This window comes from Balaenoptera acutorostrata, chromosome 8 (assembly GCF_949987535.1).
Source record: "Balaenoptera acutorostrata chromosome 8, mBalAcu1.1, whole genome shotgun sequence".
Lineage (NCBI taxonomy): Eukaryota > Metazoa > Chordata > Mammalia > Artiodactyla > Balaenopteridae > Balaenoptera > Balaenoptera acutorostrata.
In genome coordinates, this window is record NC_080071.1 from 26,737,927 (window position 1) to 26,761,942 (window position 24,016).

At 33.2% G+C, this 24,016-nt stretch overlaps 1 protein-coding gene across 1 annotated transcript in view; it reads right to left on the reverse strand.

The window, feature by feature from the left end:
- The window catches only part of LOC103006793 (sodium channel protein type 3 subunit alpha), a 114,691-nt gene that overhangs the window by 23,966 nt on the left and 66,709 nt on the right, over positions 1 to 24,016 (reverse strand). The window contains exons 15-20 of the mRNA XM_057550940.1: positions 23,678 to 23,916; positions 16,523 to 16,696; positions 15,189 to 15,545; positions 12,893 to 13,363; positions 1,867 to 1,987; positions 575 to 729 (exon numbers count right to left, since the gene is read on the reverse strand). Of these exons, the coding sequence (XP_057406923.1) occupies positions 575 to 729; positions 1,867 to 1,987; positions 12,893 to 13,363; positions 15,189 to 15,545; positions 16,523 to 16,696; positions 23,678 to 23,916 (1,517 nt within the window). The remainder of the gene's footprint in view (positions 1 to 574; positions 730 to 1,866; positions 1,988 to 12,892; positions 13,364 to 15,188; positions 15,546 to 16,522; positions 16,697 to 23,677; positions 23,917 to 24,016) is intronic.

A 24,016-nucleotide genomic window follows, 5' to 3' on the forward strand; every position in this document is an offset into this window, starting at 1 on the left:
AAATGTCAATATCTTTACTGATTTAGTTTGTGCTTTCTTCTCTGCCTCTCAGCCCAAAATCTGTATCTCAATTACTTCTACAAAGACATGCTTTTAGAGAAGTAATATGAGCTCAGAAAATATCTAGAAGCTCTGTTAACGAGGGATAGACTTGGCCTATTCCAACCTTACTTTCATCAATTCTCTGAATAATCTGGCTCATTTTGAAAGAATAAATTGATTAGACATAAAAAAAAATACACTTTTAGTCCGTAAATATTACTATGATTATTTGGGAGAACTGGATGGGATTTGACACGGAAGGTAATGTAGTTACAGAATGTCCCTGGAAATGGTTGTCTCAATAAGGAAAACATCTGTTAGAAAAGCACCAGATGAGAAATTCCATCTGGCTGCTCATGGTTCTAATTTATTCTGTAATGAATTTTGCATAGTTAAACCCTGGGTGCCAAGCTCTGCAAGGTACAAATATATCTCTTGTTTTGCTCCTTAAACTAAGTGTATGCTTCTAGTATTTTTGGAGATAAGCTATTTCACTAGAACCTGATTCTTGCCAATAATGTGTTACACTTACCAAAGCACCACTACTGAGAAGGATCATGAAGACAATGAAAGTCTCAAACCAGTTGTGTTCAACAATGCTATAGCAGGTTTTCCGAAGATTCCACCAGACTTTTCCTTTGCCTTCTTCTATACTTACTTGACAGAATGGAAACTTTTTAATACATCCTAAAAGATAACATTAAATATAATAAATTAGAAAAATATATTTCAATCTTAAATAGGAAGAAATAAACTTTGTTGCTCCCTCCCCAATCCTAGTCTCAGATCATCATTTTATACAGCAGCTGGCTACTTCATTCCTTAGTTATCTTCAGCATCCCTCCTGTATAGTGAATCATTCTCAGACTTACATATCAGCCAGCTACCTAGAATCTCAGACTTACATATCATCCAGCTACCAAGAGCTGCTTGAGTATAAATGGTTCCATTCTTTAACACTGCTTAGGATCTCTCTTTGCCTCAAGGCCAATCATGGACAAGAACATCTCTCAGGTTTGGGGAGAAACTGCATATTCAAATTGTTTATTCATTTTTGGATGTGATCCTGGATTTTTACACACTTCTTTTCACACAGAAAATTCCCCTGTCTCCCTAGGTATCATCCACTGTCAGTTTTCCCAAGCTATTTATTTCCAGCCTCAGTGCTTTTCTTAGTCACACCTGTGACTCATCTTGTCAGTCAGTATCTCTCTTCCTTTGTCCTCCCGCTCTTAGCTTTCATGTTATTTCTAACTTCCATCCACTCTTCTGCTCTGAGTTACTACTTATGGGATTCAATCCAATCACACTGAATCAGCAAACTTTATTGATTTGTGTGCTAGCCACTGTACTGGTCACTGTGAGAATAACTGCTGGTCTCCCTGACAAGGCTCTAGAGCACATCTATATCCCCAAACAGCTCTGGTCACAGCCCAAGTTAACCACATTTGAAACTGTAAGAGATGGAATGTAATTATTGCAGCATCTATAAATCAAATCACAATATTGCCAATGAGGTCTGAAGGGATTGCTTTATCAATAATGAGATGATGTTCCAGAATGCCATTTATCTTCTAGGGTTCACTTCTCCACATTCCGGAGGATGAAAGAAAGGACATGTCAAATTATCTTAATTGTCCAGGCACAGTAGCTGCTATAGTATAATCAGGAAATACAGATAAATTAACTTTTTGGAAGAAAAGAGGAAAACAAAGATAAATATGCCTTCACCGTTTCTTTGAAATATTTCCTTCAAATGAGGTATATTTAGTCTCTGTAAGGAAAGAAGGGAGATTGCATTTAACCATATTAGAGCTTGTTTACCTTCAGTAAAACAAGCTTCTGGCTTAAGGTCTTCCTCGGGTTCCATTTCAGCTTGTTCACCTTCTCGGGGTGGAGCAACATCAACTGTACTTCCTTCAGATGAGCTGGTTGCATTTAATTTCTGGAAACAAAACCCCGTTGCAAAGATGTGATTTTTCTCCCCTTTTATTCAGCTAATTTGGAAATGCTCTGTGATGGTGTGAAAAAATGGTGGTGGTAGTGATAGCATTTGAGTCTGTTAACAGTACTGATAATTATGTACTAATAATTTAACATACTTGAAGTCCTATTGTTTAAAACAATGTAACTACTAAGTTGAATCAGACAAAAAATGGTTAGACAGCATTCAGTGTGGGTGATTTGGCAGGGAGTGATTATACTGATTAACTTGTTTATGATCTCTGTTTGTCTATGGATCCCATATGAAAATAATTTAATACATCAACACTCAGGCCAAATCAAGAATAGTTTAATAAAAGTTTGGTATGCTGACATTCACTATTGATTATATTAATTAAAATGCTTCAAATCAAATTGTAATTTCCACTCTTCAATGGAAATTTTCAGAGGGCAAAGAACATTACCAGTTGTCTGTAACTACTGTCCATGTTTCTGTAATTTTAGAAAGGAAGAGTGGCACATTAACATTAGTCACAGTCATTATAGTTCAACTTTGAGCTATATTTTTCTCTGGCTTACATAATTTTCTTTTTACTTTACTAGCAGAAAAATGATAGATCTGTCTTTCTCTTTCTCTCCCTTTTTTGAACTGCTTAAATGAATTCAATACTTGCCAAAGAATTCTAAACGAAATGGAAATTTCTTCATAAATGATATTGTTCAAAATCTGTATAGACTTTCATTAGGAGCACATTCCGAATTCAACATGTGATCAGGCTGTGAATTTTTCCTTTAAAAAAACTATTGTGACATGCCACATGTCTAGGAAGAGCCACTTTAGTGTTGCAAGAATAAATATCTAATAAATACTCTGATACCACTTGGGAAGACATTATGGATATGCAATGCTTTATGAAAAGTGATGCAAAGACATGACATACAGCACAACCCAGGGAATGTAAAACTTTTAGAATGAAAGAACATGGACATGTTAATGGTTTCAAAGGCCCCATTAACTTTAGTAGCTGAGTGATAGGGTCACTCTGCCCTAACCCTCTGAAAGAGTTAATGTGTTACTGAAAAATACCTGGATAACTCCCTAAGCATCAGTCATATTGGAGGAAATTTGGCTCAAAATTCTTGATTTTTTGAAATCACCATGCAAATATAGTTTAATACTTTATAATGTGAACATGGAAGAGTAGTATCCAGATGATATTTTCTGTGGTATTACTTTGAGGGTGACGTTAACCATGTCCAATTAAATATATTATGAAAGTTACCCTAAGTCAAATATAATTCTATAATAAAATATCTCCTAGTCTGGAGTATGCTAAAGAGAGACTAGGCCATCGATTATGGCCGATGGTTCTTAGGATCATTAGAGTACAAGAATTTTTACCATTAAAATCCTCTACTTTTTGGAGAGGTGGAAGGTCAAGACATATTTTCTTCTCTCAGCATTTTTCTGCTTCTTACAGCCAGAATATCTTTATTCTTTTAAGAAAATCCCAGGAAAGCTACTGCTGGATAGAATTGCAGCAGCTTCTGGTATAACCAAGAAAATACTAGATAATTCTTCCCTTCCAATTTCATTGGTGGTTTATGGGTTGGACACTATGACATTTGATGAGTGGCAGCAATAATATCCACTGTATAAATAAAACCAGTAAGAAACCAAATTATTTTGAGGTTAGTTATAAAAAGCTTCATGTTTCTTCTTCCTCTTGGCCAATCCAAGCTGAATAATTTCTTCTGAGCCTGGTCACGATCCACCTTTTCCATGAAGCCTTTCTTTCTTATGATTTCTCCATGCTAAATTTTATAGAACATTTTGCCCATAATACTTGTTTGCTTTGACCAAATATTCTCATAAATATATATATATATAAATTATATATATACATAAAATTGTATATTTATGTACATATATATTAAAATGTACACACATACACAAATATACATCTATACACTGAAAGATCCAAGCATAGAATAGACACTAAATGGTTATGTTGAATTTATGAAAAATGAATAAATGAATGATTGAATGCATTTTGTTGTTACTCTTATAGAGAGAATTATAGTGTTTAGATAATTTTATCTCTTCATTTTGATATGTAACTCAATTGTGGCCTTTACAGAAGTCTGTTTAATTGTATTAGAAAATGCATTTTTTAATGAATAGGAATTATTAATGATATTTTAGTGATAAAAACACATATTTCCAAAATGTTTCTCTAAAATATTGGCAGACATTCAATAAAGAAATCTGAAGGAAGAAAGTAATAAGTATATATGTATACACACGCAAATACACATATACTTTTCCATTTGAAAACTTTAGAAAATATACTCACCCTTCACTTCTTATTTTACCACTGTTAATAGAGTTGTGAAATGTTCAATTTTTTGCATTATAATTCTCTGCCATGTATTACACAAGTGTCTTATATTTAAATACAAATATTTAAAGCAAATCCTTCACAGCACAAGTAATGGTGGCCATTAATCTGAATGACAATTGTATCCACCGTTTACCAAGTATTGACCTCTGGATGTGTCTTTGTTATTGGTACTGTCTTTAGATTGTAAACGTTTGTGAATGTGGTTAGTATGTTAAAATACAAATAATTTCAATTTTCTAAATGGCTATGGAGGTTATGTACATTGTAAAGCAGAGAGGGTCCGTGTGTGAGTTAGTTTACCTCTATCTGCCTGGCATTATGAAGCATAGCATGTCTTTTGAAAACAGACAAGGAAAAAAACTCTGCATGTATTCTGCTCTTCTCAAATGAGCAGAACCCATTTTACATGCAGAATTGCTTCACCGTTATCCAGGAGTTTTTCTGATTATAAGGATAAGCTCATTAACCTTATGCTCTGCAAAACTCCTTAAGGAATGTTTAGACAGAGACTTAATGAACCAAGGTTTAAAAAATAGTTGGTAGGCTAGTGTTTCTGCCACTAAAAAGTGTTTTGTGGGAGGCTCCTTTTCCTTTGAAAGTTGGCATAAAGTTAATTCCTGCTAGTTGGAGAGTCAGGCTTATTCATGGTGTAATCTTCATAGGCCACATTTTTGTCATAAGAAAGTACATATACTTTATCCTATGAAGTTATAAAAATATTGTATCAACTACATAAACATTTTAAAGTTGTGAATTTACCTGCATTTATAAATTAAAGCTTAGACTGTGTTCTTATTAAGTTACAACAACTTACCAATTCAGGTATACTGCCTGATAAGCTATAGTCACTGGAAACATAAAGAATTTTACTGCTGTGTTTTTAAATTTTGAAATTTATATCCTAGAAAACTACTTAAGCATTTAAAATTCTATACATGGATATAATACTATCTTCATAATCTAAACATTTCTAATTAAGTTCAACACCTTGGCATTCATACTCTGGTAGAGGGTAGTTTGTCATACATTTTATCATAGCCATACCAAAATGACTTCCAAATTTTATTTAAAAACACATAACTGATTTAAAAGCAGGTGACTGATGATAAATACAAAGAATAACTTACTTTCTTTAAATTGCCATAGCTGTGCTACTAAAATGATAAAAAAAAAAAAAGAAACCTGAAATGAAATTTTCCACATTAAGGAACTTGATGACTATACTAAATAACTAAAATGAATACTTGTTCTGAAGTAGTTATAAACATGTAATTAGGTGTATAGGCATAACAGTAGAAAGCTTCCATAGAAAACCACATACTACAAGCTCATCACTTGTTTTCTTGTGCTGTTTTCTCCCTATCCGTCCAGTATTTTATGGCACTTAAGGCTAGATTCTTCCATCCCTTGTAGAAACTACTGAGCCTACAGAGGGATGATGACTTATGCTCTACAAACGCACACTGGAAAGCAGGTTTGAAGATGCAACATTCTCCAGGCCTAATTCAGCCACAGGAAGCATGCCTGGCTGTAGCAGAAGCCCGGCGCAATGCTGTGGAAGCCGCACGCTGGTCCAAGAGCCATATTCTCAAAGACATGGCACCTGAATGTGAAGTTTTCAAGGTTAGCTGCAAATACTACTTGTAAGAAATGACAGAATCAGCACCCAGAAAGGCCATTTTCCCCCGATAACATGAACTTATATAGAAATCCCCCCTTATGGCGAATATTGCTCAATTTTTATCCAATTAAATAGTGAAATTTAACTTTCAGAAATAGAAGAGAATGTTAGCAACTGGCCTACTTCCACCGAAATGCGCTCACATTTCATTTATTTTCAGTCATCTATCAAATGTTTGACTCTCACAAACTGCTGTATGATTCAAAAGGCAAAAATAAAAGATTCAGCCATTACAGACTGCCTTTAAAATCTAGCCATTTCTTTCAAAACTTCTGGGTTTTGTCTTGAAAGTAAAAGAAGAAAATCTTTTGGTTACACAATCTATCAGGGCCTTAGTCTGATCTTTTGGATATGCATATCCATATCTTGACTTATTATATTTCATTTGAAGGACAGGTAGCCACACAGTGAGGTCACTGGGCTGCATATCCAAGGCAGGAAGAACACGACTAAAACCAATAGCTCTTTTTTGTCTGGACCACTTATTGAATGGTTAAAAATATAAACCATCTCTATTTTGTTTGGCCTTAACATATTTTAAATGTGTAACACCCCTGATGCACCTTTTATTTTAAAAGAGCCTTATTAAGAACATAATATAGGAAACTGACAATAATTATATGGTAGTTGAAGAATAAGGTAAAAGGGCATCCAGCAGGCAAAAGAAAAAGCTGGTTTATGTTAAGAAGATAATACAAAAATTTCCATCTAAACTTGCCTTAATTTTTATTTCAGCAGAAGTACACTGAGGCACCAAAACCATTCTCTAAAGGTCAAGATAGGTTTAAAATGGCTATTCACACTCCCATCTGTGCCTCTGAAAGAGTTGCGTCACATTCAGTTTCACAGAGAGCATTTGGAAGACACTGAGAACGTTAACAGAAATGGGAAGCTAGAGGTATTCTCCCATTGCTCTCCAGATTCTGAAAACAGACCACAGGGCCTTTTCTAGAAGGGTACGTGCTTGGGACCTTAGTCAAGCATCATTTTCAAAGTTTCCATAACGGCTTTGAAAAAGAGGGAATCCTGTTATAAACATGGTGTAAAAGATAATTTTCCAGTACCATTTAATTCTGCCCTGCTTGTGAAGAAAAAATAATCAGATTTTCTTCAATGACTAATAATCTTGTTTTACTCCTAAAACTAAAAAGTCATTTTAAGTAAAATTACATAAATCACCAGGGGCTGTATTTAAAAAAATTTTTTATTTATAATTTTATGTCTGAATTTGTTTCATTTTACAACTAATTCTCAGTTATCCCTAAAGAAGAAGAGAGTATGTATAAATTAAACCTACAGACAAACCCCAAGCTCTAATTAGGTTTTTTTCTTTTTCACCAAAAGCCTTGAAAACTGCTAATACTCATGAACTTTTCACTTTTGCTTTTTAATTTGCCTTCAAGAACACTCACTCTGGGGAATTCCCTGGCGGTCCAATGGTTAAGACTCGGGCTTTCACTGCTGTGGACCCGGGTTCGATCCCTGGTCAGGGAACTAATAAGATCCAACAAGCCATGTGGTGTGCCCAAAAACAAACAAGAACACTCACTCTGGCTGTGATTCCAGTAACAGGAGAAAGTTGAGTCAAGAGAATAAACTAATGATTTATTTCATTCACAAACCTACAGCAAGTTTTGGAGATATCCTTTACTCCTCATAAAACTATAATCAATAATTAATAATCCAAAGTAGGAAATTTTCCAAGTCTCTTTTTTGCCTGCTCAGTTTTGGGTAGAACATTTAGGGAGAAATTAATGTAGATCAGGGAAATTTAAAAAAATGGTACACTGAACCAATTACTTAATATTAAGATGCAATGAACTTTTCCTACCCTGTATCATGATGCTTTTCAGTTTTTAATTACAGTGATCACTTAGGGTTTGGCAGACACATGACTTAACAACTTCCCCAAACTACATGAAAATCCAAGATATGTGGTGCCCAAATATATACAGACTATGGCCCTTCATATCCAAAATCTCCTGATCACCTTACTGTTTTTTTTAACGGAGGCTTTCCCCCAAAACATGAAAGCAAACATTTCTATCTGGAGCACATGAATTGGATGGGTTGAAAATTATATTCACAGATCTGAATATAATGATCTGAAAATGGCAACACTATCAAACAAACCCTGTGAGGCTCATTTTGGTAATACAGTTTACTTATAAGGGCTGAATCAACAACAACAAAAAGTTGTGGTCTTATTTTAATGAAATAAAAGCAGAAAAATATTCATCCTCTCAAGTTCTTAACTATTTAGAACTTTAAACATTTCTATCATGTTTTAAAATAGATATAAATCCTATAGAGCATGCAATTATTGCTTTTAAAAGCCTAAACAGACTAAACTGGAAAGTCATTAACAGAATCAAATATGGTGTTGGGACTGCCCGTCTTGCCTGACCATGCTGTGATGTGTCACACGATTCAGCAGAGAGCAGCTGGGCACGTCTAGCACTTCCTTGCCATGGCAGGGGAAGGAACGTAGCTGAGTAGCATGCAGGCCAGTCAAAATTTATTTAGAAAGTGATTGTACATGTACAACTTGCTTGGGTAACCTGGGTAAAAGTGGTGGCACGAGCCTCTGGCTGGTTAAAAAACACCAGAGTTTCATTCTTGAAGGCTCCAGCTTGATTTTACCCCTGTGAGAAGTAAGAATGGTAAGCAGTGAAGGTCACAGTATGATATTCCTAGATTGAACTTTGGAATTCAATTTCAAATATGCTTCTTAAGAGCATTTATTCTATATCCTTCACCTGGGAAGACAATGAAACCTTTTAAGAACTAAATTGTAAAAATCCATAATTATATAAAAATGTCAAGAAATCATGTTTATATAAAAACAAAATTCTACATTATATCTTGTCACAAGATATGTATAATTCCAAGTTTTTCCAAAATAAAAGGATCACTATTTTGAAATCCATGCCTTCAATTTCCTTAAAATTTTTTTCATGCAAAACTTTATGTTCGTTTCCATACCAGTCTGTTTATGTTACTGGTGCATATAATAGATACACATATATAAAATATGTATTACATAATATAATAACAGCAATTCATATTTTTATCTCTAAAAACTTCTAGATATCATTTCTCCACAACTGTGGTATAGCTAGATATTTTGAAAATGAATGGAAGGAATAGAGCAGCTAGAGTTTTCAAATACTATCTAAATTAATGATTAATTTACTGCCTCTTCTTAAAGCAGAAATGTGTTGCAAAATTTTTTTTCTTTTCTTTCTTCCTTTCTTTCTTTCTTTTGAAATGTATCGTTCTGTTAGGTTTAACTTGTATGATTTTTCATTTTCTCAGCAAAGAGAAAGGATATTTTGTGTCCCCCAAAGCACAGGCCAGTGTTCTTTTTCTACTTGTGTTCAAAAAACAAAGAAGCGCGAACCAAAATGCCACTTTATGGATACGTTATTTTTAATTTGTGTGTGTGTGTGTGTGTATGAGTGTGTGTGTGCAATAGCTAATAAAAAAGAACAACCAGCCAACATAAATGTGAATATGATATGTGACCTGTGTTCAATGCCAGCAGTTTTCAGAAATTTCAGATCAAAACTGAACTTCGCTGGAATTTATTTAAATCTATTCTATAATGCTGATTTTTGCTTTTATTTTAAAAAACAGTGTACAGTTGACCCTTGGATGACACAGGTTTGAACTGCGCAGGTCCACTTACACATAGATTTTTTTCAATAGTAAATACTACGGTATACAGGATCCTCAGTTGGCTGAATTTGCAGATGTGGGAGTGCAGATACGAAATCATGTATATGGAGGGGCAACTGTAAATTATACTTGGATTTTCAACTGGATGTAGGGTTGACACCCCTAACTCCTGTGTTGTTCAAGGGTCAAATGTACTTTTAAACTTTGTGTGAGCATATGTGAGAATTGCCCTATTATTCTTTCAAGGTTTTTCTGGTACTAATTTAAAAAATCATCCACATAAAACTTATTGCTGAATTTAATTTTACTGTGCAAAATAATTTGAAATTTTATCCTAGCTTTATAAAAGTTTTAATTTTGTATTTACTTTTAAGTATTTTCCCTCTAATATATCTGTACACTTTAAACAATTTTATTACATTCTGTAATTGGATTCCGTGTATCCAAAACTAGTTTGGAAGAGGACAGATGATTATTAAAAAAAAAAATCACCCAATAAAGAATTTTTGTTCAGATAATAAAATGTTTTCAAGGACTTGAAAATGAAGACATTGTATCTCATTGTTCCCAATTTATGATTTTTTAGTCATTAAAAAAAAGACATGACAATTAGGTGGTATTCTCCTAAAGCAATAATTTGAAATATCTGTGGACATCATAGAGTTTTTTTTTTTTAAACATCTTTATTGGAGTATAACTGCTTTACAATGTTGTGTTAGTTTCTGCTGTATAACAAAGTGAGTTTTTGAAGTATTCTGGAAACCAACTTTTTGGTAAAAAGAAATTAAGATATATCATTTCCATGAGTGCAGTGAGATGAAACCTATGATGTTAACATAGCAAATGTTTCTCTACCTCTTTGGCTTTTCTGTCTCTTCTTGACCCCAAGCTAGTCTTGTCCCTAGTCTTCCCTTATTTTCTCTTTGTAATTACTTCTTTGGGGAACTCCTCTATTTTCAAGGAATCAGATAATTATGAAATCTGCGTTATTAAATCTATTTTTAAACCCTGACTGCTCATCCAGTCTCTCGTTCCCACTATATCCCACTTCTAATTCAGTATTTCCCAATTGAATTCTTTCTCTTCCCCCATAAACCTGGTAACCTTCTTAAAAAGGCCACTTCAGACAGTTGCATTACCCTTTTCCCAATTTCTCAGATTCTTTACTAGGTTGGTCAAAAGCCAGTTAGTCTCAGTTCCCATACTTACTACCCTAGCCCAGAATTCTGTCACCTCATTATTATCAAATGATTATTACCACATTCCCCAAGATAACAGTTTTCACTCTAAATGGTTTTACTTATTGCTATTGAATAAATTTTCATAAAACATCACTTTCCTATTGCTTTTCACCTGCTTCAGAACAAATAGCACGGTATTGACTATGCAGCCAATTCCAAGCTCTTTGACTTACTTCAAAGACTGTATAATCTGAAACTACCTTACTCACCCATACATATTTTTCCAGTCTTTTCAACCAATACTTTATACATGCTGATTATTTCACTGCTTCACCTTAATACTAAGCTCACTCTAACTCTGGCTTTTGTTTAGTGAGTTTCTTCTTTTTGCTTTCTGTTCATGTATTTGACCCACATTTTGAGGCCTACTTCAATTTTATCTCTTCCGTTTAACAATTTGCTATATTCTTGCTGTTCTCAATACTTGTATAATCTTCTATTCAGTCCTACAGGATTAACCTTTTTAATAGGTTTTTAATAATTTTGTGAGTTAGTATTAGCTTCCTCAAAGATGTTGAGATTTCCCTGAAGGGGGTTATGTTATGAATCTCTCCTTTAACTCTTCCTTACCCTTAGTATCCAGCAGAGTGCTGAATTTACAAAAGTCCTCAATAAATGCTTGTTAATTAATTGATGATTTTCTTAAATAAATCTATGTGAAGTGATGGAAAATAAAATTAGAATTGAATTCTTATTTTACCAGAATGAGAAACACATAAATTAGAATTGAACTCTCTAAGTAGACTTTGAGTAGAATTTCAGAGAAAGAATGTTATACCTCATTTTGTATGTATTTTTACCTTTTTCAAAATATTTTCAAATTTACTATTATATCTCAGAAGCTCTGAAATGCCTGAAAAAAAGGATCAGGAGGCTACCAGTTGTGACACTGTCAGCTACTTACTACTTATACAAATTCTGTTGACACATGAGTAAAAAAAGAAGGTTCCAAAATATGCAAATATGCTCACAGAATCAGACATCATTTGTCTGATTCCTATGATGTCAATATTTATACCCTCATGCTAAAACCTGTCTTTTATAACCCTGTGCTAGACTTAACTTCCTACTGGTATATCAGAAGTCTATAAATAAGTAATAGTAAAAAATTTAATCCTGTTCTTCACAATGCAGAATTGCAGAATTAATACCACTAAGCTACTATCATAGGATCCTATGAATTTTAATCCTACAGGAGGAACAATTTCCTTTCTTTTCATTTAAATAAGTAGTAATATGACAGTAAAAACAGCTTTCCAGTCTACAGTTTAACTGTAATCCTTAAGTAGAGTTTTTCTAAATAGTTCTTACTATTTCCAAGTTAATCTGGAAGACCTTATAGATTTGTTCATCCTTGACTGGGCAAAATGTAATCAGTACTACTTTTAATTTCTTAATATGTGTAAAATTTTAATAAATGAATAATACTCTTATCATAGGCAATAAAAGGTTTAGAGGAGAACAAAAACTACATGAAACTTTCACATTAAAAAAAATCATAGCAAAACTTAATATATTATAGAAAGTAAGGAGATAACACTTTAACAATGATCAATAAAATATGGTTCATTGTTTTTTTTCTAAAGAGCATAATCTAATGTAGAATAGAATGTATTAAATAAAATCTGTTTTTTGGAAGGCCACATTTTTTAATCAGACTTTCAAACTATCAAGAAGATGAATATACTAATTATTCAGAATGATGATTTTCTGTGGAAAGTTGGAATTTCAATGGATGGAATTCTCAAAAAAGAATATCTCATAATTTTCCAACATTACTGTATATATGACTTTCAGTACACTTTTTAATAATGCATATAAGCACAATAAAACTACTAAGTAAGTGTGGTGCATGGTTTTTATAGGAAATGCAAGAAAAACTTTAAAAGCATTCTTACCTCTTTGCTTTCTTCTAGTTCTGACTCACTGCTGAACTCTTCAGTATTTAAGTTTTCAAAGTCAGACTCTCCAACAGCAATTGGCACTGTTACAGTGAGGCTGGGATTATTTATGAATGACATATAATCATTTTCATCAATTACATATTTTTCAACACTGCTTCCAGTACCTACACCACTGGTGGTTCCATTCCCATCCTTAAGATAATTAAGCTCTTTGCTTATTTCAATTCCAGTATTGTTGGACACACATCTTTCTATTTTGTTGCCTTCATGGATTTCTATAACTTTTGGCTTTCTGCAAAAGGTTTTTTGGAAACACTCCTGTATCTTATTTTTCACATAATCAATTCCCTTTTGCATCCTTCCTACTGCAATCTGGAGATTGTTCATTTCATTATCATCATCAGTGGCAGCAAGATTGTCTGAGCTAAATGAACTCAACAATAAGGCCAGAAAGAGGTTCAGAACCTAAAAGAAAAAAAGAAAATTTGTTCTATTAATATTGAAGTATGCATAAACATAATAGCTTAAACAGGGAACTCATAGATCTTTGCTAAAATTAATTCAACAACTGCTTCTTAAATGCTTACTGTATTTCAGAAACCTTGTCTTAATCACACACCATTTAAAGAACCTGAAATCTTCTACCTGCTCTAAGGAAAAAATAGTAAAACAAGCACCCTTCCTTTCAAACCGAGAAGGATAACAGGAAACTGGAGGTTCTAAGATTTAAATTGTGTGTACTCAGGGTTGCCAGTGAAAAGACAAAAATCCCATTTTTGTGGTTTTGGCCAATGAGAAAAAAAGAGATATTTTCATTTTAGTCATTTTACTGCATTTTACCAGTTTGTCTAGGGAATGTCTAGCTTCATGTGTGTAAATAATGAATTTATTTATTTAATAGCCTGATGGATATGTGTTAAAACAACATACTTGAAATACAAATTCCATTGTCCAATGACCACAAACTTTTATAGCAGCAGAAATGACTAAAGGCGAATTATAAAAAGTTTAACACATTTCTCATTAGTATACTCTGAAATATATGTGTCCAAATAGTTCAACAGATGGAGAGAAGTCTAAAATTATTCCAGGGTTTAGGCTGGACCCATATAATGTAAATTACTTTTCTTTTTCCTTTTTTTTTTTTTTTGCAGAAAATATGAAGAAATCTCAGTATCATTTGGATATATGGGGAAAATATTACCCAATTAACTGATAAAATATGAATAATAGAAGAAGAATTCATTATAGCTGATGCAAAAGAAAATTTATTTATAGGAATATTTTTAGCTTGAAATGTAGTTACTGAGTTTCAAAAAATGTTACATGGTAGGAAGACCCATGCTAAGCCAGAACCCCAGTTTGTTGCCTTATTTTTATATCAGATTTGTTCAGAATCTAGAGCTTCCTTATTTACTATTCTGAAAAAAATTGCATGTCCACAGATATCCCACAAACATTCTTTTAAGCAATCTCATTTGAAATGTACTTCTCAAAGGAAAGGTTCAGTATGATAGCGTAAAGAAACACTCTGACCACACATGATTGAAAATTGTAAGCATTAAAACACATAAACATACAAATTGTGCTTCTATATTAGTGCTTTTAAGTCAGAGCTAAAAGTAAGTCTTTTAAATCTGGTCAGTGTTTATACATGTGCATAACTTAAACCGCAATAATTTATTTTCCTTTAATAAAGCAAATTCAGGGAAGAATATATTTCCAAGTTGTTTGGATAATTACAATACATAGCTAAAATATAATGCACTATTTCATTGAAATTTGCCTTCAAAATTTGGTAATATGCAACTTATGCCTCTGAGTAAGCAAACAATATGAACTATCTATGTGTAAAGAACAGTTTCAATACAGTTTCAATAGTCTTTTTTGTTTAGAATTACTGGAGATCATTATCTCATCAAAATAATAATAGAATAAAAAATAATTCAGGCCATAAAAAATAATATTAGGACAAAGTTAATCTTGATAAAAACATTTTTTTTGAAGAAGGAAAACTAAAAACTAATATTTTTGTCCCTGGACTGTCACAGGTATACCTCATGTAATCCTAACATAAACCATAAAATTTCAGTTTTGTTATTCCAGTTTCATAGTCGGGGAATTTTAGGCTGAGAGAAGTTAAGCAACTTGCCCATGCACAGAGTGCTAGTACTGGGATTTGAGTCTAGGTTGTTGATGATAAAACCAGATGTGTCTGCTGCATCAGGCCACCTTCTTAGCCACTGTCTGATCTTGTTCTTAATTATAAGCGTTTGTAATACATACGTACCACAAGGTTTCCAATGACCATGACCAACATGAAAACAATAAGGCACATGGCTTGACCGGCGACCTCCATGCAGTCCCACATGGTCTCTATCCACTCTCCACACAGCACTCGGAACACAATCAGGAAGGAGTGGAAGAAGTCATTCATGTGCCAGCGTGGGAGCTGACAGTCACTAGAGATCTTGCAGACACATTCTTTGTAGCTCTTACCAAAGAGCTGCATGCCGACCACGGCAAAAATGAAGACGATGATGGCCAACACCAAGGTGAGGTTACCTAGAGCCCCCACTGAATTGCCAATGATCTTAATTAGCATATTCAGGGTGGGCCAGGATTTTGCCAGCTTGAAAACTCGAAGCTGTAATCAAGTGAAAATATACTCTTAGTAGTAGTCACAATATAATTTAAAAAGTTAGTTAGACATCATTTTATCAGTATGATACTATATTGTAGTCCCACCTCTGAGGAATATAAAATCTCAAACTGTACTAAAATTCAAATCCAGAAAAAAGTGTTACTAATACTGGAATTGTAAATCAAATCATAATATCATTTAAATGCAACATAAGAGAGGGAAAATATTTTAGAAATGATAAAACATTTCTGATTCATCAACAGATATATCCATGAAAACAAATTAATACTTTGATTACAGACATTTGTGAATTTAGCAAGCTAATGTCACCTCCAACTATATTTTAGAGAGTCAAAAGAAATATTAAAAGTATGAGTTATATATTTTTAATGGACATTTATAATATAAAAGTAAAATAAACTAATTGGATAAACTTAAGGAAAAGCTTCTTTTCAATTTGAAAAATACACATTTTACTTAATTTCCAATAAAATTTTGCATATTTTTAAATAATTTTTTTTGCTAAATTCAAAAAAATTTGTTATACCATTGTCTAAAGTGCTAATGGGATCAAATATTTTCCCACATATTCCTTTAAAGTAGTTACCACAAATATAAGTAAGGTTGATAAAAAGATAAGATTAATTGGGTGTAAAGTTTTTATTTATATTTCTTTATAGACTTTAAAGCAAAAAAATTTTTTTAATGAATTTAAAACATAATTTTAGAAGCACATGTGTGTTTTTAAATGTGCCTTACATAGTTAATTATTATGAAGTGTTTCAGCCATTTTTCATCATTCTTGATAAACAGTCACACTCAGCTTTAAAGAGAACATTTATATATTTTCTTAGAATATCACACATATTGGTTTAAGTTTAAAATATCATTAGAGGTAAAAAACTATACACATTGATTCATTTTTGAAATAAGTATTTTGCCAATGAAAGATAGAATATAAACATAGTCTATGCAGATACCAGTCTGAACGATCTCAGTACAGACAGTCCCTCCACATTTGCCAGGCCAAGCTCCATTAAACTAAGGCTGACAATAATTCCATCAAAGATATTCCAGCCCTCTTGGAAATAATAATATGGATCCATGGCAATGATCTTGAGGACCATTTCTGCTGTGAAGATTCCAGTGAAGACCTAAAGTAAAATAGAGATCAGTACTTCACAAGCATTGAAAAAGTTTTGACACTCTAAGAATTTGTAAAGAAGGTTAAATAGTTATGAGTAAAAATATCTAAAATTTAAAGTGAAGAAATGTGACAAATGGATATACAAGTTTAGTATTTTTTTTCAGGGGAATATTTTAAGTGGATTTGTGTTAGTTAATGAATCTGCTAGATTTCCAAGACAATGCTGATTGGAAAACATTTCATTGTCCACATTTGAAATCTGATACTAAATAATAGCTACTGAATTATTGCCCTTTTTGGTATCCTATGCTTCTACCATAATCACAACCAATTTTTTTTAAGTATTGCATTAAGAACAATTTATGTATTATTGGAAGTCACTCAAAAATTACTTCAAGTTGGTAAAAACCATATTTTGTTCTTGATTTTTATTATTTTTTAAGGGACACCATCTTATTTCTATAATTTTATAAACATTCCTGAAATAAGAGTGAGTTTGCCACAAATGTTTTATAATAATTATCTCTGGATTTATGGCTCAAAATTAAGGTTAATGGATAAGTAGAGCAAGGAACTGCAGATTTAATTGAAAGCATCAGGAGAACATTCTCAGTATGCATACACCCACAATTAGGCTTAATAAATTATTTGAGTGGCTAGATGAATGTCTATTTGAAAATGGTTTTGTTTTTTAATTCAAAACCACAGGCTAAGATGCCCAAGGACATGAAGAGCTACGAAATTACTCTTGCGAAAAATCTTTTAAAGCAATTATATTAATTAACTATAGGTAAAAGCTGCATATTATGACTAAAGTCAAGCTTACCACTTACCAAGGTAAATCAGCCTTTACCTTTAAGGAACTTTGTCAAAATAACAGTATCAAAATTATTTGGTTTCCTAAAATATCATATTAATTAAAGGAAATCTTGTTCTACTCTTACAAAGTGTAATTGCAGCTAACATCTCATTTTCCCAATCCCAGAAAGACCTAAGGGAAATACTCATACCAGAAAAAATAGCTTAACTTCAGTTCATCATTCATTCACTCAAATAGAAGTAAAATGTAATTCAAGCAAGCTTAGTACATGAAAATCCAGATATGCTGGAATGCACATTAAAAAGTGATTTTTTTCATTTATAGAAGGACTTATCCTGGGGTATTTTTTCCCTGATGAATGTAAAATAAGTTCTGATTTATATTAATTTTATTTCTTATATAAAGTTTTAGGAGCAGCTACTATTTGAAATAAACAGCCTGATTATAGAAATATATTAGTTAAATTGAGTTAGAAACAATCCAGGTAAATGATCTACAAATATCTCTTCCTACAGAAAATCATAAGGTGAACTTTTCAGATATTCTGAAATGACTAGATGATGTCCTGCATTTTAAAAACCCATACCTTAAACTTACATTCTTTCATCTAAAATTTAATCCCAGCATGAAATTCTCTTTAAAAATAACATTTTAATTACAATTTGCAGTTTAATGTCATAGCTATTTATCTCTTTAAATGCTTTCAATTTAGGCCCTAAAAATCATTGGGATTGTTTTAGGTACATTTTAGTCTAGTTTAGCATTGTCAGTGATTAAGAGTTTTGAAAAAATCTTTCTCATTCTAGCAAAGGTCAACTAAGGCTATTGATCATGATGCTTATGTTTATAAAATTTTAAAACTCCATCAAAAAATGCTAAGAACACAGACAACTGCAACCCCTGGATATGTATATGGTTATGTACATAAATCCGTGTATGGTTTATAAACATACGTTCTGCTACCTTTGAATTTCTTTATCATGAAGAATTTTTAAGACTAAGACAATTAATAAAAACATACTGAATGTTTATTGTTTGGACTTAGCCTAATTATAATATATCTTGTCTTCTGAAGAAGATTTTTGTTTTTTGAAATTTTGGATTATATGTTTCTGTAGCCATTCATTCATTAATAAAAAATTGCTGAGTACTTACTAGACGTTGTACTAGGCTTTGAAAATGCAGTACTAATTAGGATATACAAACTGAGATTGCATAAACCTAATTCATTTAGGCTGATAAATTTCTAATGGGCAATACACCTATAGGCTTCCTAAGCCAGCTTCTTTAATGAGGAGATAAGTTCAGTGAAAAGTTTCTAACCTATTGTACGTGATGACACAAGACAGTCAGCAAAAGTGTAAGTGCTAAAGATGGGGATGAGAATCAGCCTGGGAGTCTGGAGCAAGAGTAAACAAATTTCGAGCATTTTGTTTTGGGGGGCACTGGGCTTGGATGATCAGATGTTAGGGCTTAAAGTCTCAGTTCAGGGATAAGAAAGTTTCCTTACTGAGTATTTACTTAGAGAGGAAAGTTCTGTTGGTACATACATTAAAAAGATAGAAATGTTAGTTCTAAAGGCTCAAGTTTGAATATTGATCAGTTTGCTCCACAGAACCTCTTCTTGTCCAGACTGACATTCCACTCTTTTGTAGTGAATTTGACATAACTGTAGCCGCCTTTCGCTCCATTACTATTAGCTTCTTGTTTTAATGGTTTTAGTTTTATCATCCCCATGCCTTTTGGATTTGTATCTTTAAATATTTGTTGTTGTTGTTGATTCTTTTTTAGAGGATGAAATTGAAGTATAGTTAAAGAAAAATGGTGGGACATCATTTAACATTGATGATTTTCTTTTATCTTATCTGTCAAATGAGGATAGTGAGATGATTCATCAGGTCTGTGTTTAATATTCTTGGATTTCTATCAGTATTATATTGCATAGCAAATTTTATTACAAACTGTAGTGTACACACAATTATTTTTACACAAGAGCTTTATTAGTAGTTGTTAGAAAGAGGCGAGAAGGCAGTTTTATATTACACTAGGAGAGGAGTTAGATGGCCAAATAGCACTTCTTCATTGATGTGAGAGGCTCCATAGGTGAGGTCTAGAATTTGGCTCCCATGGGTTTTATCTTTCAATAAATGAGCCATTTTTTTCCTTCAAAAAGTTATCATACCCCTTTCCTGAGATTTTGAATTCATATCCTATACCACACCATTTAATTAAAATAATTTTGCTAATTATGTTTCTTTAGACTTTTATTTGCAAATACCCTGTAAGATTTTTAGAACAGGTACCATTTTCTAAGTTCCCATCTAGGTCTAGCAGAATAAAGGGATATCATGGACCTCTAATCACTGGTTAGGAGAGTTATAGTAAGAAAAATAATTAGTGTAGGAGCTACAGATCTCTATCGCTATTCCCTGAAGAAAAAGTTACAGGTTAGTTGGAAATGTTTGTATGATGAAGAGGTTATCTAACCTACTATGATTGATGGAAGATTCCTTGCTTATAGAATCCCTAAGATGAGTGCATGGGTTTTATAATGGTTAAAACAAAATTTAAAGACAAAAGCAAAACAGAGCATCTTAGAGAAACTCAATAGAGATCTGAGGTCTCTTGATACTCAAATCTGATCAATCCAATCAACAGGAAGTGATGTAATTTTTATATGCTCCAGAAAGAGGAAACAAAAAGGCACATTGATCTAAGTAAAGACTGGAAGTTCCACAACTCTTTTATGGAACATTCTTTTGTTATCAATTCAGCCAAAAAACTCGATGTCCTTATTTATAAGGCAGTATGCAATCATTTGAGTAGTAATAAACTAGTCCATAGAAATTTTAAATTTATTTTAATGAGCAAACTGTAAACTCCCCACAAAATATGCAATGTAACATCCATCTATGGAGTATAATATAAATCCAAATTCAGCTAAGTACCCATGCTATAAGGAACATATTCTCTCTTTTTCTCTATGTGTGTGTGTATATATATATATATATATATATATATATATAATTTTTCATATATAAATATTTATTATAAAGCTTGTTATGGGTATAAAATAAGATATGCAAAACTATGAAATACTTTACAGATATACAACATTATTACTACTAATAATAATGAGCTTTTAGCCAATAGTAACAGTCAGTTTACACATTCTCTTATTCCTAAGGTTAGAAATAGTTAAGTCTGTTCTTTGTCATCTACACTCTGTCTTCAAGAGTCTTGTTTTCCCAACACTAAGCTCAGCTTATGCATGGTTCTACCACAAACAGTCAACCAGTGGTAGAAACCCACTTCCCTACTTCATTATCTCCATCACTACTCAAAGTTACAGATTTTAGAATGAGGGACATCTAGTCCAACACACTGTGCTCATGAGAAGGAAATATTGTGACTTTTTAAAGACCACCCAGATATTTAGCATGGACAACTGGATTTGGACCCAGATTTGGTGCTTTAGTCTAGTGCTTTTCCATTTTTTTGTCCTATAATCCAATGTCTCTTATCCTGTCCCTCCATACTCAGTTGCTTCAACATTGAAATTCTATAAAACCTCAGTTTCCTGCTCCACTCTGACAAATTTCCAAAATTTTCCCTAACTGTTCAACTTCCCTAACTGTCTAATATCCTGGGAAAAATACAGCAGCTAGAGCAGAACTATTTTCCGTCAGTATTTCAAAGAAAGGTTAATAGCATACAGAAGAGGAAGGAAATTGTTTATTGAGCACACGCTAGATGCCAGGCACAGTGCTACGTGTTTTCACATTATCTCATTAGACCTTCACAACAACTCTGGGAGATGAGTATTATTATATCCATTTCAATAATAGAAAACAAAGACTCAGATTTTTTATCAGACTTGCCCAGATGCTTCATTATTAGTAAGGTCAAACCCAGTTCCACCTGACTCCAAACCCATGGTCTTTTATGAAAAGATGCTGCATGATGCCTTTTTGGGTAGGAAACAACCAGTTGGTTATTTATCAAGCTACAACCATGTAAACACTCTGCAAGACACAAAAGAAAAATGGGATGTGAGCTCTGCAATGGAGTAATTTATAGTAGATTTTGTTTAATATTCAACCATGTTCTATTCACAAATGCATTAGGAATTAAGAAAAAGTGTGTTTGATATGGGCTGAGTATATTAGAGGAGATGAGGCTTCAGTTGGACCTTGAAGAATATGAAGAATTGAGATGAAGTGATTTGAGTTGGAATACTTTAAATGTGAAGGTAGAGAACAGTGAAATACTATCCCATATGTAAGCATATAAACATTTGTGTGTTATAGTGACAAGGCTGTTCTGATAAGGCTGGTGGTGGTTGGTTAGGAACCAAAGGAAAATAAGCTGGTATAGGAAGGATGGAATCAGATAGGGAGTTTTGAAAACCAGGTAAGAGTGTTGAACCACAAATATAGGCAATAGATACTTTAGCAAGATGAAAGCATACTGAGTGCAGAGTACTAGAAATATGATTTTAATAGTAGTTATAGGAGTGAAAAAGTTGATACCTTGAAAAAAAGAAATAATGGGTCTTCATATAAAATTGTATAAATATATAAGAAATAAAGAGAAAGTAAGTCAAATGGCTATCTTTGAAGCTGGAAGGCTCTTTGAAGTTGGAAGGCTACTACTAGAGGTAATACAAGACTAAACTGAGATTTTTAGGGCTTTCAGTAAATTGTGAGAAAGATGATATTTCAGATGTCACATACTGTGTTTGAAGTTATCCTGGAGCAATGATCCGTAACTGTTGGAAATACAGGAATGGAACACAACTTACACCATAATTGTAGATAATACCTAGAGTTGTTGAGTACGTATTAATATTGAGTGAAAAACATAGCCTTAATAGGCAAAAGAAGAGAAGTCCAGACAAGGAAGCAGAGATAGAGTGATTGGAAAGATGAAGGAGAAATCATCTCCTTCCTATGAAGGAGAAATTAGACAAAAAAATCAATATCACAGGTGTCAAAGATGAAGAAAGTGTCAAGAATCCGGTGGGTGTTCTATAATGCAGTGAAGTTGAGTTCTCTTATTGGAGTAGACATTTATGCAACTGTCTGCCCAGTATTCGCTTTCTTCTTTCTGTTGGGAATAGTTCCTCCACCTGTGTAATTCCTAAGGACTGCCATTTTCACATGACTCCACCCTCGCCAATGTTGATGAAACCACAGGTGAGCATCTGACCCAGGTTATGCCAAATAGAGTCCTATCACGAGAGTCTGAGCTGGAACTGAAAAAGAGATCCAGTCTTTTTCCAGTGCAGAGGTTACATGATGTAAAACCAATGAGCTATGGCTGATCATGTTCCTGACCTACAGACAAAAGATGCAATGAATGTTTGGGCTATATCCAGTCCCTTGGTTAAAGGATATCCTGAAGCCCAATTGCAAAATTACCCTTCATATGGTTTGGTAGTTCATCTTTTTCTTTCCATTCCATGAGTCAGTCTTTTTACTTTCCTCTTAAGCTAGTTTGAGTTCTGTTTCTGTCTTGTGCCAAAAAAGAAGGTCTTGATTAATAAACTATGTAAATTCTTTTCTTACTTGTTCATCCATTTCAGATTCTTCATGTACATTTAGGAGGAAATGTACATGTCAGCATACACATACACAGATGTCTGCCCAAGTAACTTGAACCAAAAATGTGGCTAAATTACAAATGCATTTTTATCAACTATTTCTTCTCTTCTGTGAATTCTACTGAAGCATTTTATTAAGAAGTTCAATTTGAAACAACTATGCCCTCTTTTGCACAGAAATCAATCCTTATGTATTCCCTTCAAAGAACATGATTTCTTCAGAAGCTATGTGTGCTAAAACTGCATGCTTGTGGAGCCAGAATTAGACGTCATTGTTTCTCTGGACCTATAATTCCAGCAAGGATGACAGTAAAGATTTTAACAAGTTTACAAAGGGTAAGACACCATGATCAGTCAGCACAGATGTTGGTCTCAATAGTCAGCATTTATACCAGAATTCTAGACCTTATCACTGAGAATACCTTCAATATTCCTTTAGATATTTCTTCCTGTGAAGAAAGAGGGTATAATTTGGGGGTTCCACACAGCACAAATGGATTTCTTCTTTGGTCTATCTGCCCCATCCCTGACAAAGTAAATAAGTAAACATCAAATGAACTCACCAGGTTTCCTACAGTCAACACACTACTGAATTGACCAGTCATTGGGTAGTGCTCCATGGCCATGAAGAGGGTATTTAAGACAATGCAAATAGTGATGGCAAGATCAACAAATGGATCCATAACAATTAAATTCACAAGATGCTTTACTTTTAACCACGGATCACAGCAGTCCCAGATCAAGAACACATTGGCAAATCTATACCAGCATGGTGGACATTTCTGCCTAGATTCTTCAAGCTCTGGAGGAACAATAAAGAGTAAGAGTAGTAAATAACAATAAAAACAAATTATTGTTGTAGATTATACATTATTTGATAAAATTGATGCTTCTACTTGGGG